Source organism: Aulostomus chinensis, chromosome 14 (genome assembly GCF_037954235.1).
Source record: "Aulostomus chinensis isolate RoL2024-O1b breed Wild chromosome 14, RoL_Achi_v1.0, whole genome shotgun sequence".
NCBI lineage: Eukaryota > Metazoa > Chordata > Actinopteri > Syngnathiformes > Aulostomidae > Aulostomus > Aulostomus chinensis.
In genome coordinates, this window is record NC_141333.1 from 3,477,755 (window position 1) to 3,495,498 (window position 17,744).

Here is a 17,744-nt window from a genome sequence, read left to right on the forward strand (position 1 = left end):
TTTTCTCTGCTATAGCCTGGTGTTCCAATTCATTTACATTGCCCTCACAAATTGAGCCCAATCTAAATGACCCTACTTGGACTGAATTACCTCTTTCTGAGGGGCCATTTCTGATGTTTGATGGGCATTAAGCGTGTTAGTACTACTGTAATCAAATACTGCAGCGTTGTATGTTATGTAACAGAAAAAGTGCTGATTTCAGACTCTATTCCCCTAACACATGCAGGGGCATTGACTGTGATACACAGTGTTTGAAAAAAAAAAAACACACACACACACCCAAATAATTCATAAATGACCTTGTCTTGCACCAGTGGCTTTATTCTCTGATGAGTACATGTCACAGCAAAGGATTGTCTAATAAGAGATTCCTTTGAAAGCCTGGCCAGAGGATCCCTCCAGCAATTCTTTGGTAATTGATGTAGCAGCATAAAATGGCTCTCAGCGGCCCGAGCTGATTAGGTGGATTTTTGTTGTTGTTGTTGTTGTTTTTGCTGGATAGCCACTCACCTTCCTCAACAGTCACTCACCAGGTGGAGTGACGGCTTCACATCCAATTATCCCATTAGACCTGATTGCACACCCGTGTGTCCTGTCGCGTTTCTCATCTCGTCACTGAGTGTGTGCTTGCAGCCCAGAAGGGTCCAAACATGAACATCAGCGTCTGATGATTTATTATCACCCGCGTTGACGAACCGTGTGAAAACAAACAAGCTGCTTGAGTTTATTCCTGAGTATCACATGTAATCTATAATTCATGGAGATGAATATGCCATACAGAAATCTTCCTCCACTTCTGTCTCATCCTCCTTGTTTTATTTTCCGAATTCACTGCCACATTGACTCTGGGGACGCGATGCAAATGTCCTGGTGTTCCACTTACTCCTCCATCCAACTGGGTTCATAAAGTCTAATCAGATGAGTGTTCTGTTGTTCCTCCTCCTCAGCACAGACACAGAAAGAAGAACAGGAAGTAATATATGTTTATGTATGTGACTCTTGATTTGCTCAAAGCCTTTTAGGGACTGTGTGAACATTGGATGTAGAATATTAGTGAATTGTGCAATATGACATGTGATGCCTGTGCCTGTGTGATGTATGAATACATTTCCTCGTTACAGTAGCATTCAGCTGTCCAGGGAGATTAAACACAGTCGCCCTTACGATATGTAATATCATGACAATTATGATTATGCTCCAAGTAGCCTGCAAGGTGCTTTTGTTTGCTTATGAGAGTCATTTTTACTCAACATTTGCATTGTTTAGAGTTTTCCCATTGCCGTTATATGTGGCACTATTAATACAATGAAAATAGAAGCTGTGTCAAAGCCAGACTCTTGTCCTCATCATTTCACGCTGCTTTCCCTACTCAGTGCATTTAATGCGTTATTTTTAAAAGACTCACAGCTTATTGAGCACGATGAAAAAAGCTTGTTTTGTTCATTTATTTTCAACATTGAAAATAAAGTTGTATGGATTGCTTAGTTTATGTGAGATTTACCGCTTTGTTTTTTCTTACTTCTGTCCCACACACACACACACACACACACACACACACACACACACACACACACACACACACACAGTGCCTGCAGAAGCTGCCAATTGTCTTTGTGGACCCCCAACCAAGACAGAAACAGGAACTGAACCAGTGCCCCCCCCCCCCCCCCCCCATGTTGCTAAGCAATGTAGAAGGCCATCTGTGGATCTCTGCATTGTGAGGATGCATAAAGAAGATTTCCCTGGATGATATGCTTGAGTTGGTACGTTTCTGAACAGCTTTGCTGTTGTTAGCAGCTCAAGAGCATCAAACCCAATAAACGTGCCCAATGTTTTGACTACAGGAGTCAAAGGGAGGTGGGAGAGAGCAGAACAACAAACATTTGTGAGCTCAAGACACAAATCTAAAGGCAAAATACACATTTAGTGTATGTATTGCTTTAATTTAGCAATTGTCATTCTAAAAACATTAATCTACTCTCAGTGCTGCGTTGCTTGTTAATGAAAAGCATTCATCACCTGCATAATGTCATTCTACAACACAACAGAGCGGCTAATAAACTCTGGATTGATTTGTGCCTAAACAGTCACATCAGGCAGAAACTTCACATCGCTAATAAATACAGGCAGATCTGATCGTGACGACAGAGCAACTAAATGTCAGGAGAATTTGATTTTTTTTTTATATATGTGTTTTGTTTTTCTTATCGGAAGTTCCTCAGTGGTGCCATCGATCTCAGTGCAGAGCCTTTTGTTCTCTGAAGTAATAAAGCAGCATATTGATTTATTGGTGGGCGACAGTTACCTTTTGCCTCCGCCTCCTGTTCTCTATTTTGTTCCACTGTCAGGTTCCCATGGGAGGAAAAGTTTGCTCTGTACGGAAGCTGAAACCGTACAATGTGCCAGGGTGCAATGCACATCCATACTGACACTGGTATTTAAGCTCCCCTGCAAAAAATAATAAATAAATGAAAAGGAATGCACGATGTATTGATCCAGACAAGTAGAAACATGAGGACCTAAATCTGTCATATGATCAGTGTTCTGTGATAAAACTGCTCTTTTTCAAGCGTCCTGTCATTGGGAAAAGTCAGGACACACCTGAGCCATGATCCTGCTGTCTCATCAGCACGCCCACACACCACACCTGGCAGGTGGATGGATTGTTTTGGGCAAAGCTGAAATGCTCACTAATACAATTTTAACACATTTTTTGAAAGAACCCGTTTGTGCGCATACAATAAGTTTGATATTTTATGAAGAATGGCTGCAAAAAAAAAAGTGTTTTGTTTTTTTTTCTTTTGGTTCAGTTAAGAACATTTCCAAATACCCTTTCATGTGATTGTTCATCACATGAAGCATATAGATGTTTTGCAGCCTGGTGGATACGCTTGTGACAATGTTTACTCATTTGGCTCATGGAAAAGGTTTTGCATATTTATGCCTCAGTACATTTGCTCTTTTTCCAAAGTGATAGTAAATTAAATTTCCAGGGAAAAGCAATGGTCTCTTATGTGTTTATACGGTTAAAAAACATGAATCTGCTTATACTGTAGCTACAGCGCCGCACGGATGTGGAACCAAATACTAGATGGCCTGAGTTTGGTTTCTTTACCATCTGCTGTTTCTTTCAAAGGAAAATAAATGTGAACTGCTCTTCTTGGTCCTCAGTTTTCATTGTCTGTTAGTTGAAAAAGTTCGTAATCCCTGCCGCAACACCCGCCACAGTCCGCGCTGCTCGCTGTTTGCGTCCTGTGCACATGTTTTCTGTAGGGTTTATGCTCGGGGCAGCTTCAGTTGTGATGACTGTTGCCAACTTTCTATGGCAAGCACATTGAATTATTGATTTTTCCACATCTTAAATATCTTTCATATAAACCTTGATGGATTTGCTTGATATTTTAAATCCAAAGCTTCATTTCAGACATTTGCGCTTCCTGTGGCAGCCATATTGGATTATTGATTTTTACTAAATATTTAATATCTCTCGCATGCCTTAATGGATTTTGTGCGAAATGACAATTTACCGTGTCACTGGCAAGCTGGTAGGAGTTGTTGAATAATAGTGCAATGCAACAGACCATGTTAGCTGTCCAAGGTCATCATCTGTACACATATTCTAGCCCTGGGTGAAATGTCCTTTTAGATTCACTCAAATCAGACCAATAAACCAAACGGGAAAAATCATTTTTAATCAATCACAAACAGAGCATTTAAAGAAGCAGATGCTCGGTGAATAGGATGGGGTTTGTTGTCCTGGATATTTTTGACAGATGTTTAAAGGTCAGCGCTACTAATCAAAGTTTGTGCCTCGCCATCCACTTACATTGTCAGAGAGAGGCTGCATGGATTCACGAGGAAAAAAAATGGAGCCATTAACAAGCTCAAAAGGTAATGAATCACGGCAAGCTGCATCAGCAGGATGGGTTTTTAGAAGGGGCTGCTAAGTGCACAATGAGCAGTGTCCTTAAATATCATAATTATGGGTATGCTGCTACCTTTGTTTTGCTTCAGGAGGAACATGAATTATTATTCAGTCCTGTATGTCTTTTAAAGATATTTTTCAGGGGTGAAAATTACATAAATTGTTTCTGTGTTTTACCCTGCAGTGGCATGATTTCCAGGGTTGGACTAAAGTCAGCTTGGGAGGGGGGGGAGGGGGCAATTTCAGACAGTTAAGAGACCTGAAAGGATAAAAAGTCACCGCATGAACACAACCACCACTCTTTATATGCTACAGAGCAGCACACATTTCCTCCACGTAGATAATTGGCGTGCCTGTATCCAGGAAGCTGACATCCGGTAATAAATTCCACAGCTCACACGTCTCATCAAACACTAGTCATCCATGTACAGTCATCATCCAACGTGGCTTTTGACATGAGTTGGATTTGATGTGAGGGAGACAAATTGAGGTGATGACTTTAACCTTCATAGGTTCTTGGCTTCCCTTTGGTCTGCAGTGTTACCAGGCATGTGAAAATGAACAGATTAAAAGGCACCGTTTTCTCCCTGACATTAATAATGTATTCAGATTCTACAGAGGCAAACCGATCCTGGTGATTAAAAGTGCAAACATTTGTGCATCTCATTCGCAAAGATACCCAATAATCCATCTTCAGACATTAGCAAAATGGATGTAATCGTTCTGTCCGGTGCAGTTCAATGTGAAACTCAAACTTAAAACATCCAAACTCCTGGTCGTAAAAGGTTCAAATAACGTTAAACCTCCATTTTCTTCATTTTTGTCTCCCTGTACTAACTGTCTTTTATATATATGACAGAACTCAGCATCATACTGTTATATAAGAATAATTGTCTTTTCCTCTTCCTTTCAGGCATTTGATTACTCATCCTGAGGGAGGTGTGCTAATTTAGTGTACAATGAAAAATGTTTTCCCTCATGTTTATTGCCCTACAACATCCATCTTTCCACGGATGGACATTGTGAAAGCGGAAAGTGGAAAACACTTTCTCATTGCACATCGCTGGCAAACTGATTCATTGCTCAATCACAGTTTGACCTGTTTGGTAATCCTGAGGAGCCACACGATTAAATACTTCACGTGATTTAAATTAACTGTTAACCGCAGCCAACTCCACCGCAGCTTCGTAACTTTTTACTGTTGGGGCTGTAAATCAGTTGATAAATTGTTTTGAGAGTCACAACCCTGATGAAAAAAACTGTAATTCTATCCTTTTGGTCTGATAACATTTGAAAAGACTGAGGATCTGTATGATTAAAGCATTTGTCCACATTCAAACTGCAGGAAGCTTGTTTGGTTGTCTTGAGTCTGGTGTAGATGCTCTACCATGCGTAGTACTAGTTCAGTGATACTATCTCATGTAAACGCCAATCAGGCGTTGTGTTTTCACAGGAAATACTTAATTTGAAACAAATAGCACGAACATTTCACTGGGCCTTTAAAAAATGAGCTCAGTTTGCTCCTCACAGAGCAATTAAACCCTCCGTTCGCAAAAAAACACCCTCTATTAGAGGCTTATGCCTAAGTGAACAAAGAGTGCTGCATGCTGCCTGAGTCTAATTGGTATTTTGTCCCATCACCTTGTCTAAACTGGCCATACAGCAGAAGCAGCATGTCAGCAGTACGGCAGTAACAGCTGCTGTCCTCTGTCAGCGGCTGCATCGCATCAACACGGACACATTACTGCCGTGCAATCAAGACATGCTTGACAGAGTTCATAACCTGAAATCCAAACACCTGCAAAAGCAGGTGTTGAAAGGAGCTTCAGTTGATTGAAGAATTTTTAGCTTTAGAGAGCTGCGAGCCACCGTGCAGCTGGATTAGTTAAATGTTACTGTATACATCTGATGCATCACACTGAAGAACTGGGAGACATGGCCGAAAGATCTATTTTCACTCTCACTGGTCTGAAACCTGCAAAGCATGTAGCATAGCCAACCTTTGTGCCTTCCCTCGTCCATATTTTGCACGAACGTATTGCGTTTTGGCAGGAAATGACCCGGATGGCCTCACAGCATAAGTAAGTAAAGCAGAAGAGAGCAGTCAGGGAGGTGGAAGGGAAGCGTGAACAAGTTTTTGCAATCATGGACTTGCCTCATTGGATCAGTAGTGTTTAGGGAGTTTTATGTAATTAAGAGGATAAGTAGAATCAAATAGCAGCAGTATTCAGTATCAACTGCCTCAAATGGAGGCGATGCATCATAGTTTTCATTTGTGGTCGTGGGCGGAAGACTCTCATCCTGGTATTGCTTTCTTTCGTGTTGAAATGTGTACATTTTATCATTTTGAAACTTTTTCTAAGACAAAGATATTGTACAACATCAGCAGCCTCTGCATCCTGCTTGTACATTCACGGATGAAGTGTGAGCTCAATGTGATACTGATACAGAAGTTTGAATGACTACAATGATTTATTGTCCTTGTTCTTTTGTGTCAGAGTGACCTTATTCATGCAATTCTGTTTTAATTCATTCATTCGTTGTCCTGCTTGCCACGGATGTAGCGTGTGCATCTGTTATAGTAGCAGGCAGGCAGCAGAGGACACAGTAACCAGCAGCGGGTGGGTGTGTGAAGATCTGGGTTGAATGACAACATCCGATTCATGTCGGGACCCTTGGCGGGTTGACATATGTGCTACATATCAGACACTAAATAAAAATTTGATTTGTTTAACATCGTCGGGTCATTCATTTTTTCCAACCACTACTGGCTAGTGAGAAGGGAAAATATGGTGCGCAAGAGCGAAGGATAGCCCTCTGTGTAATTACATTTACAGTGCTCAAAGAGACACAGGGAAGTAATTGCACACAAGATATTCATTGCTGGCGCAGTGAACACTTTGATTCTATTGCAAAATGAGATGATTCAGACAGCTGGAACCTGTTATAACATGATGTTTTAATATCAATTTATCTACAAAATATTGACTGACACCACTGTATTCTGGTCTGTATGGAAAGTGCACTGTCACTGAAGCAGAGGAACATATAAAAATTACAAACAAACAGACTGCACCATTTTTTTAACCATAAAATGTCCATTCATCTGGTGTTGGCACTTACAAAAAAATGGGCAGTCATATTTAAACAGGGTGATTCAACCATGAATTTCTACTGTAGAATTGTTTTATGTTTTTGGGAAACAGTTGTGCATTTGATCACTGATTCACCTCATTCTTTATGATATAGCACTGAAGGTATTTGCCACAAAACAGAAACCAAAACAACCAGATGAGTACATTCTTTAGCTGTCCACAGCCGTACAGTTTGGTCATCCATAGAGACAGAGCACAACTGTAAGCATATACACCACAAATGGCGCAGTCTTTATCGTGTCCAGGAATTCCCCTCTCTTTATACAGTTCAGATCTCCTCCCAAGCAGCCGTTAACTGCAAAGCTTGGTGGTTTCGTAATCCACTGAATTGGGCAGACGTGAGCTGAAGGCCTGTAAGGAGGCGTGGATGCGAACCACCTCGCTGGCTGTCAGTTTAAGCCGATGTCGTAGGAGACAGGCAAACAGGTCCAACCTCTGTTGACCCTGAGGTGACATCCGGTTCACCCGGTCTCGTATTTCCAAGAGCTGAAGCATTGCAGTGTCCTGGGAACCTTGGGTATAAGGGTAGTCCAGCTGCAAGATTAAGTCACGAATTGCCTCCGGGTCGAAGTGCATGCTGTAGCCAAAAACCTGGATGCTGTTTATTTTCATGTAGCCCAGGTTACGGCCAGGATCGGTCACCTCTAAAGGTTCATAATAAACGCTGTCATTCACTCCCTCGGGTGTCTTTATCCTGCTCCGAAGGTAGATATGGATCGTTTCAAAAAACGTCTTCCACTTGTTGCCTAGCGTCAGAGTCCAGTTATAACACTCAAAGGGCAGGTCCAGCTTGGTGGCCTGCCAGTCTGGAAAATTGTTCTCATTGATGGGGATGTACCAGCTCTCTGAATGGGAACCTCCGAAGGGGTTGATGTAGAGAGTGAGGACAGGCTCCAGTGTGCTGTTCTTTGTAAGGCAGATCTGAAGGGATATTCCCAGCAGCATGTGGACCATGTTAGATTTATACTTGTTGCTTTTCAGCGTCAGCAGCATCCTCTTCCTCCACGACGGGTCGAACCAACTATTGAGGCGCATGTCATTGCTGATGAAGATGGCATGGACCTAACAGGAAAGCAGACACAAACGGGAAGGTTGTCAACTGTGCAACACTCGCGCTCAACAAAACAATCTTTCACTCTGGAGGAGATGTGATGCAGTAAAAAGTATCTGGCTCAGGTTGAATTGAACCTTGACAGAATGCATGCGGTTTAAGTGGCGTGCTTGCAGCCCCAAATTCAGCCGCCTTTTCTCCATACACCAACATTTAAGAAACAGGCAACAACTACAACATTCTTTCACGGTGATGTGCCCCAAAGAGCATTTCTGCTGCCCAGTGAATGACTTCTAGTTAAATGATAGGGGTGCTGTCTAGGAATATGTTATCTCTTTCTTTTAATGCACACATGGGACAAATTGTTTTAAATCAGCCCTGAGCTTGCGGGGTGAATGCTGATGGAGTCGGCTGATAGGGGAGGAATTTTGCTGACATTATTGTTCTACGAAGTCAGAGACTGTCCCAATGTTCTCTTTCACTTCAGTGTTGCCTTAGCCACACCTTTAGATACTAGACTGTTTTCATGATGCCCATTATCTATCTCACACCCAATGCAACTATTGAAAAGCAAAGCAAGCAGCTAGACTTTAGGCTTTGGGTCAATTTCAGCTGGGAAAGCGTTCCATGTCCCCCCACCTCTCTTGTCAAACACTGTCCAGAGTCACTGTAACGCAATATGTCACATGTGAAGTGGAGAAAGCAAATTCTAAGGGTTGAGCCAACAGCTCAAACCCTAAAATCTGTTTCATAGGATTCTGGAAGGTAGAATCTGCCTTTATTTATTTGCCAGAACACATCACTAAGACCTACATCACACATTTTATATTATTTAACAAAAAACATCAAGACAATGTCAACCATGCTATTTTCGACCATCATCTCCCAACTGAGGAGCTGCTTTTCAGGCTTGAGCTCAGGCTTCATTTTTTTTTCAATTTGCAATGCTTGGTACTACTATGTTGTCACGGTCCCATGAGGACTGTGTCAAGTTCAATTGTGGACTTAAGAGTTGGAGTCTTGTGGAGGTATTATTGACTGTTTGGTTTCACATGCCCTTCCATGCTGCTTTTGCGTATTTCTCTCTTTGTCTGTGTCCTGTCCATTTTAAGTGCTTCCCCCGGGTCTTGTTGGTTAATCAGTGCTCATCAGTCACAGCCCTGCACCCAGTGTTTCTTGCCAATCAGCTCCTTTCCTTCCCTGGTGTTCTCCCACCTGTTCCTTGTTTCGTCAGTATTTCAGTTTGTCTGTCAAGTCGTAAAAATAAACCTGATTTTAATAATTAAGGGTTGACTGTACCATATCTCTGTGTGCCACCTCTGGAACACCTTTGTGGATTTATTTAAAATTTGGCTGAGGTGTCCGTTAACTGAAAATATCTTGGTGGCTAAAGGTCACTGTCACCTCACATGCGCACAATATCTTCTATCAATCCATTTTCTACCACTTTAAGGGTTGCGGGGGAGGGGGGGGGGGCTTTCTCAGCAGCATTTGGGCAAGAGGCAGGGTTCCCCCTGGATGGGTCACCAGTCCATCGCAGGGCCAAAACATTTAGAAAGACAGCCATTCACATTCACACCCACACCTACAGTCAATTGCGAGTATCCAGTTAGCCCTCTTGATGTCTTTGGACTACCAGAGAGAACCCACACAGGGACAGGGAGAACATGCAGACTCCACCCAGAAAGATCCTGTGCTCGAGCCCAAAACCTGCTTGCTGTGAGGCGACAGTGCTAACCACCGCACCATCATACCACCGAACACAATATCTTAAGGGCCCCATAAACTTAAAATATCCACGGGGTTCAATGAAAACTTCAAAAATGAGGTCAAAGGTCAAGGTCACTCTACTGGGCATTCAACCATAATGCTGTATTTCTAGTTTTACCGTGGCTGGCTCACTATATGCCATCATCTAGAATTACACATTGGAGTCAAATTGACATAATATGAATCAAATTTCGCTAAAACCAGTCATCCAAGAGCTGCCATGGATCTACTTCCAAGACTTGGTACAATAAATAACATAAAGTTGCTCAGTAGCCGCAGGGCAAGAACTCATAGTTGAGTGCCTCCCATGAAAGAATGTATTCCTCCCAGACTGCAGACACAGCTCATCTCTCCATCAGTCTGACTTCATTAAACAAAAGGTTAAAGTACCTCTAGCCTACGGTCAGCTCTCTGCAGTAGGTATCCCAGCTCCAAATCCTGGAGGTCTGTCTCAAAACCCAGGTAGTTCTCCGTTGAGTCTGCCACCATTGGCCTGCAGCCTCCTTGCATCAAGGCGAAACCTTGGTTGCAGCTCCCACACCTGGTGTGGTTGTCCAGGGCACATGCTGCACAGGCAGGGCCTTCACCAATGAAGCAGGGTGGAGGCGACTGACAGGCGCTGTGTTCGTATCGGCAGCTGCAGCTGTGGAGCTCCTCAGAGAAAGCACCAAGCTGGTTGTTCTCCGAACAATACAGGAGAGACTGGAAGTGACTCAGCCAGTAGGACTGAGGCCTGCACCAAGGGACAGAAGAAAGGGACAAAGACAGATTGGTTAATGACCAGGGCTTATTGGATGAGCAGCTCTATTCGGTTCAAAGCCATTCTCTCATATAAACTCCAGACAATGTACAGAGAATCAGGTCTTTGTAACCCATCACATGTAACACACGGCATTGTCCTTGTCTGATACATTTGCATCCGCTGGAAATATGTGGTGAGGGGAGCAGCAACAGGGCAGAGAGCGCAGGAAGCAGGACGTGACAACAAACTGGTCTCTGTCTATTCCTTGAATTTGTCTGACAATTTTAGCCCCTTGCAGACACAGTGTGTCTCCAGGGAGACATCTCTGTCAGCTCCTTTGTGTAAATAACAGCCAGATGTTTGCTTATGATTTTGCACCTGATCAACACACCCACTAGTTTGCTGTGAATGCTCAATGACCCGCTCAAGTCTCACCTGAGCTCTGTGAGACCATCATTAACATTCAGTCTAGGTGAAATGGACATTTGCATTCTTACGTGCAGCTCTTCTGGCCTGTCCACTGAAGCTCAGGGTTGCAGTGCTTGTGTGAAAGTCTCAATATACTGTGTTTCTTGGACTGCAGACAGCTCTTTTTTCCTAAATATCTGAAGCAGCCTAATCTGAAAGCAAGCCAACAAGCCCACAGGGATTCACGTAAGCAAAGTTTCCTTTATTATGAGAGCAGTACTCCACGGTCAGGGGATGGAACCAAAATGACAGCTTTTGTAAAGTCTATCTGTTAATAACAGCCACAAGATGTAGCTAAAAACACAGAGGATTCTCCCCAATTACATCCAGCTTAATCACACAGTATTTCTGCGGAACCGTGTATTTAAGATTTAGAGGGTTTTGAGTTTTACACCAGTTAGGCTTTGTTTCATTTCTCAGTCTATATAGTTTGTCTTCCAAGTGCATCCACACTGTGTTGAGCTGGATTATTTCCAGACAGATGATTAAAAATAACTTCATCAAAACCAGTTAGGGAATCTAAGGATGATATGGAAGTGTGTGCAGGAATTTTTATGAAATCAACCTGGACTTTACAAATGTTTCACTTTTTTGTCCTAAAGTGCCTGATGAGTGTAGACAGAGAAAGAATAGGAGCACAAATGTTGGTGTTTGAAATGAAGGAGAAAGCAAGTGAGAGCAGAGAGAGAAAGCTGTCTTTGATCAGATTGTGACATGAATATTAGAAGTATGCTGCAGCCGTAGGGTAACTGACTCTCACACATACATATAATTCCCCCATGTGGGCTGGAGTTTGATTCCCGTCTGTGGCACTTTCTTGACTGTGATCCCTTTATGCCTCTTATCCTCTTTGCTTGCTGAAGAGAGGAAATGCACAGTACATACTGCTGGCTTTGCGTTTAAAAAAAAGCTTTTTCTTTGATGAGAGTGTATTGTGGTAAACTTTATGCTAATCTGGAAATGTTTGCTGGATTACATTTGAGGCATCCTTCCTTTTGAATCCCCATCGTATTGTGTGCTTGGCAGAAGGAAGCAAGTCTTGGTTCAGAAAATCACCTATTTGAATATCACCCCCCCCCCGCCCCTCCCCCCAAATGGAAAAAGCGGTCAAGGGAAATGAGCTGGAAGGGGCTCTCCCTTTCCATCATCCTCTACCTGTGGGCAAGGAACTTCAGCCCAGCAAGCTGCAGCAGAGCAAAGCAGTCACCAAGACCAGACTGCAGTTCTACCGTTAGTTCCCTGTTGGGATCGTCTATGCCTTTGTGCTCCCTGCAACTCTTCCCCCAAACCACAGTGGTAAATCATAGCCTTCTAACTTTTGTGACACTTTAAAGGAGCAGCCAACAGTGCACACTGAACAAAAAAACAACAACAAAAAAACAAAACTGAAGCGCTTGCAAAATAAGTTGCTACAATCACCTGAGATGTGAGGGACTGTCTCCCTGAGCAACCAGGCCACTGTCACTGCCAGAATCACAGTCGACTGATTCAAACGGTGCTGGATGGATGTGAGACATGTGATCACTCAGCAGGATGTCTCAGACTCTACTGGACTGATTTGGATGGAATTTGATGGAAAGGCGGGAAATATTATAAGGAACAAGTGATGACCTTAGGGGTGATCTGGGTCAAATCATAGATCCTGGATCCTAAAGACTGTTCTAGGCCAGCGGCAGGATGTAGCTCCATGTAAACAGGTTGTATAAAGAGTTTAGACTTGTGGAATCACCACTCTGGATCTGTGATTCAGGCGATCCAGTCTTGATACAATTGTCAGTATCTCATATTATTTTGATTACATTTCTTGTGGACATGTATTTAATTTAGAGAGATATTGAACTTGTGGAAATGACCTATTTTCTGTAGTTTATACTGTGCTCACATTCTGTATCCTAATATTTACACTACTCTTCCCCAAAGTGTTTCTACAAAGTTGGAAGGGCACCATCGTCACAGTTGAGGTTTCCAATCAAGTCAGTGTCATCAAAAATGTTGTTGGTAATTTCTGTCATTAGCAGAACTTTGTGAAACCAACCAATTACAGAATCAATACTGAGGCGAGCAAACAAGAAGGCATTCAAGGAGAAGGGCGGAACTGGCAGTCACCCAGGCTTGCAAAGATGTTAGGTACCTGATGGATATCAGACGAGGAGATACAAGTAGCCATTGCTGTGTATCTGTTAGACGACATCGAGCATTAAAGATCCTACGTCACAACATTTCATGAGTCATCGTTTCCCTCATATGAATGAATGTGGACGCCACAGAGTGAGGCTGTGACGATGATATCCTGCTAAGGTTTGGAAACTCATTAATCATTTTGTGAGTCAGTTGCACGTGATCAAACCAAGAAGAGCAATGTGACACTTTTTCTCCAGGGAAAGCCATGAAAATGTCACTTGAATGACGATTACGAGAATCCTCTTTGAGTTTAGAGTGTAATCTGTAGTCTGAGCATAGAGTGTAATCTGTAGTCTTATCACTCACCTCATAAAAGCCAAGCTGACTGGTGCGTCGGTCGCCTTATTCACTCATAATTGACAGTGCAGAGAGAAGGTAGCCCCCAGGAAGCAAAATCAATCTCATATCTCTCATCTATCGCAAGCGCCATGAACACAATATTAAAGATGGAACGAGGCTTGTTCCTGCTCTGCTTCACTTTCAGGAAAAGTGACAAACATCACAGTCTAGAAATATTTTCATTAAGTAAAGCATGGAAAAAACAGAAATCCAATTTAGCGCACGTTATAACGCACTGCACAGATTGTTACTGGGATAACGCAATAAAAATGAGAACAGCAAAAGCCAGGTCTTTATTGATGTGTTTGTCAAGCCTGCATAAGTTTCATAGGCTCAGTCATATCAATATAGAAACGAACATGACACATGATTAAAGTTCTAGATGGTTTAATGACAGGGATTTGTTTTCTGCTCTTTTGATATCCAGAGGTCAGAAGGTAAAATGAATTCTTTCTCAGCAGATTTTTTATTTTTTTTAATGATGACACTAAATTGTTTTGGTTTTTTTGCCTGTTAATCTCATACTTTGAACCAATAATTAAAAGCTTGCAAAAGAAAAGACGAGAGGCAACTCTTCAGAGACACAGTGTTAATAATGTAGATTAACAGTGCCTTGCTGAAACCATTAAGACTCCCACTCCCTTCTTCTCAATATCAGCCGCATTGATCAGTGATTGAAGTTTTAGCAACATAATACGAGAGATTGGGGGAGTCGCACCGACACAGAGAGAACAGACATTAAACACGGAGCACGATCCATGTATTCATCTTTTAACTGATTTATGCGCTGCGCTTTGTTCCTGTCTCGGTGGTGACTCCGTCTGGAGAGAGGACAGCATATTTGTCCAGAAAACACGTCCTCTACATTTAACAACATTGATTTTGGTTGAATCTTAAGCACTCCAGTACCGCACACGCAAGTGCTTCTTGACTCCTTGGGAGTTATCAGTGGAGGGTTATTTGTCTGAGCCTTCCAGAATTATTACAAATCACTGTCGACAAATAAATGCGGGTGTCAGGGTGTTGCCGTAAAAGAGCTTAATGCTCACTCAGTTTCTGCTGAAGAAACTGGTTATATATTTTGTGATGTGATGGCATAGTTAGGTTTGGACACAAAAACCACTTAGTTGGATTTAGGAAAAGATGGTGGTATAGCTGAAGTACCCAAGTGCATATTTATGTTATATGTTTACACACACACACACACATATATATATATTTGAAAGAGTTCTGCTGCTTTCTTTTGCTGTCAGATAACTGTAGAAGTTGTGTTCCAACACGTGCGCCTCTGCTCCCAGCTCTCTGCAGGGGAGATGCACTGACCCACATCTGCTGAAGCTCAGACCCGTTCTACGGATGGCTACCTCACACAACCCCTCTTACATAAATCTGAAGTATCCCTTTAAGGCTGTTAAACATTCGGGCACTATCTTCTGGTCATTATTTGTCGTCATGGTAGAGAGACAATTTAATAAAACTTAAATGAAACTGCATGCAGAATTATCTTTTTCTAGCGATGAAACCCAAACAAAATGTCTGGTTTAAGAAGTTTTTCTGAGGATATTTTTTGAAGAGTCCAACGAAATGAAATAACTTAATAAAGATGAGATTCTCTTTTTGAATTTTGGTGTTAGAGCAGCTGGCGACAAAAAAGTCAATAAAGAAAGCTTTGTTTTGAGAACTTCAGCTGAATTTCACTCAGTTTCACAAATTCAATACAGTTGAGATCCAAGCATCAGTACACTTTTACATTGGTAGGAAAAGGACTGCTAGCATTTTGTTGGTTGGGTTAGAACATAACTTTTTAAATACATGTAAACATGTTAGTTTAACTCCAAAGTCATAATAACAATCCGATTATACATTTGGGAAGTAAATGACTCCAACGACTCGGCCACTGTGGAGTTTAAGCAAGAACTCAAAAGGCTAACAGCTGAGGGAGATGTGGTGGGTGAAACTATGGAGAAACTGCCAAAGAGACACACTTCATGTTTTCTCAGATTCATGCGGCGTCTGTTTTCCTGCAGCTTTTGTTTTACCTGCGCTGTTTGACGGGGACGCAGCTGACTGACTGAACCTTAACAACACAAACACGGCACTGGGGTAACTACACATCAGCAGGTTCGACTGGCTGATCTGACGCAGTGACTGTACGAGGGAGTAAAAATATGTTTTTACTAACTAAAGTCATTGCAAAGGTTGCATTGGCAGCTGAGTAGTTGACTCACTTGTTAATCAGATTAATGCTAACTAAAGTGTATGCAATGAAGTTTTTCAGTGATTTCGCTCACCGTGCTCTCGGTAGGCGAACTTGGGGCTGTTGGTGACACCGTTTACTCAAACTGAAGAGCTTGAAAATGACTCTCTGGGCTCGTCTGGAGAGGATCCGCATGCTGTTCTCCAACTGCTCATATCGCCACTGGAACAGGTTGTCCAGGGACCACAAGTGTTGAATCGTTGACACATTCAGGAAATAGTTCTGGGGCAGCCTTGCATAGAATGCCTTGAATTCATCTGTAACAACAGGGGGAAAAAATCCCATTAAATCACACGGCTGTAGGCTATCACTGTAACAACAGTGCATCATTACCATAGTTATTATTGGGAGGATAGCTAACATCTTCAGTGCTGCATGAAGGTTTGCCTTGTGATTACAGACGTGACAAAGATCTGTACATGGGAGCACCAGGCCTCACGCACAGGGTTTTCTCTCTCTCTAAAACTGGGCAGAGGAGAAAAATAAAATCCTCGGTTGTTTTCTTATGTGACAGCCAACCGTGTTCTTACTTATCTGAGTATATGTTGATGAACTGTGTTTGATCTTGAACTGGCCACGTATGCCAGGCACTGTTCAAATACCATGAAGAAACGCTAATCAACGCTTTTAAGAGCACTTCACCCATAAACCATGTGTCAGGTAATATCAAAGTATGATAAAAGGGAAAAAAATGTTCTGCCACTACAAAAAAGGAAAAAAAAAAGTTTTGTCATTGTCATTTTTTTAACAACAATAACTTTTATCTACAGCTCTCAAAATCCAGGTTCACTGGGCATAAAAATTAAATATAAGTTATAAAATCACCTGGCGAAAACACAAAGGTGCTTCATCCAAAGGCTGATTTTTCTAGAGGTTTGGGTTTTTTTTTTTTTTGCCTTGACTGCACAATCTCTATGAGGAGCTTGAAAAGTAATCAGTAAAATCTTCAAACCAATTCTAAATCATACTGGGAGCCAGTGCAAGGAGGCAAAAAGGAGTGATGTGGTCTCGTCTCTTCAGAGCCTGGAAGCTGAACTGTGGAGATGATCAGCGGATTATCGCCAAGATAAAAACTAATCCAGGTGTGATGAGATGAAGGTATAGCGTCTGTGTCTTTAAGCCCATTTTATTTCTTGGATGATGAGAAGAAACATGACCACACAAGCGTTCCCTCAAACTTAAATCAGCATCAAACCAAACGCCATCATTTCTTGCAGCAGACTGTTGTGTTCCACAAGGGTGATCAGGTTCTCACAGGTCCACCTGAGGCTCCGCCACGCAACCTGAGATCTGTTTGTGTTTGGTACCGTGTGTAATTACTGTCATTTGGCCAGTTGTACTGCCGCTGGGCTGTTTATCATTACATGTAACCTGAGTGTACCTGACAAGACTTGAAACACGTGTGTAACATGCACGATGACAAGAGCCGTCGAAACTGGTACAGAAACGCATACAATTGTCTGCACTCCGTTTTCATTGATCCAGTTCAAGAAACATATCTACCAGTCAAGGGTGAGCTCTTTAAACCAAAAACGATGTTTTGTTTTTTTTGATTCATGACTTGACATGAATCACCTCGACGTTCCATTGAATGTGAAGGACACAGTGAATTGTGGGATGCTGGCAAAAACACAGGCAAAAGAAGGCTGCACATCTCAACGGCAGTGGGAGAAAAAGTGTTTGAAATAGGACAGGCCTTGGCAGCTTGTTCTGAAACACTCAGTCGAGAAATATGGACTAAAGATCAAGCCTCCGAATTGGGCCACAGCATCTGGCAAGTGGTGCTTTGAAAAGTTTCTTCTAACAGTTTGATCATTTTCAGCCGAGGAAAAGGGAAACCAGTCGGCATCTGAGTG

General features: G+C 42.3%; 1 protein-coding gene across 2 annotated transcripts in view; it reads right to left on the reverse strand.

The window, feature by feature from the left end:
• Positions 1 to 6,871: 6,871 nt before the first annotated feature.
• The window catches only part of LOC147249459 (BMP/retinoic acid-inducible neural-specific protein 3-like), a 50,493-nt gene continuing 39,620 nt past the window's right edge, over positions 6,872 to 17,744 (reverse strand). For both annotated transcript variants that reach the window (XM_086224498.1, XM_086224499.1), the window contains exons 7-9: positions 15,923 to 16,145; positions 10,292 to 10,634; positions 6,872 to 8,142 (exon numbers count right to left, since the gene is read on the reverse strand). In XM_086224498.1, the coding sequence (XP_086080624.1) occupies positions 7,372 to 8,142; positions 10,292 to 10,634; positions 15,923 to 16,145 (1,337 nt within the window). In that variant the 3' untranslated portion in view covers positions 6,872 to 7,371. The remainder of the gene's footprint in view (positions 8,143 to 10,291; positions 10,635 to 15,922; positions 16,146 to 17,744) is intronic.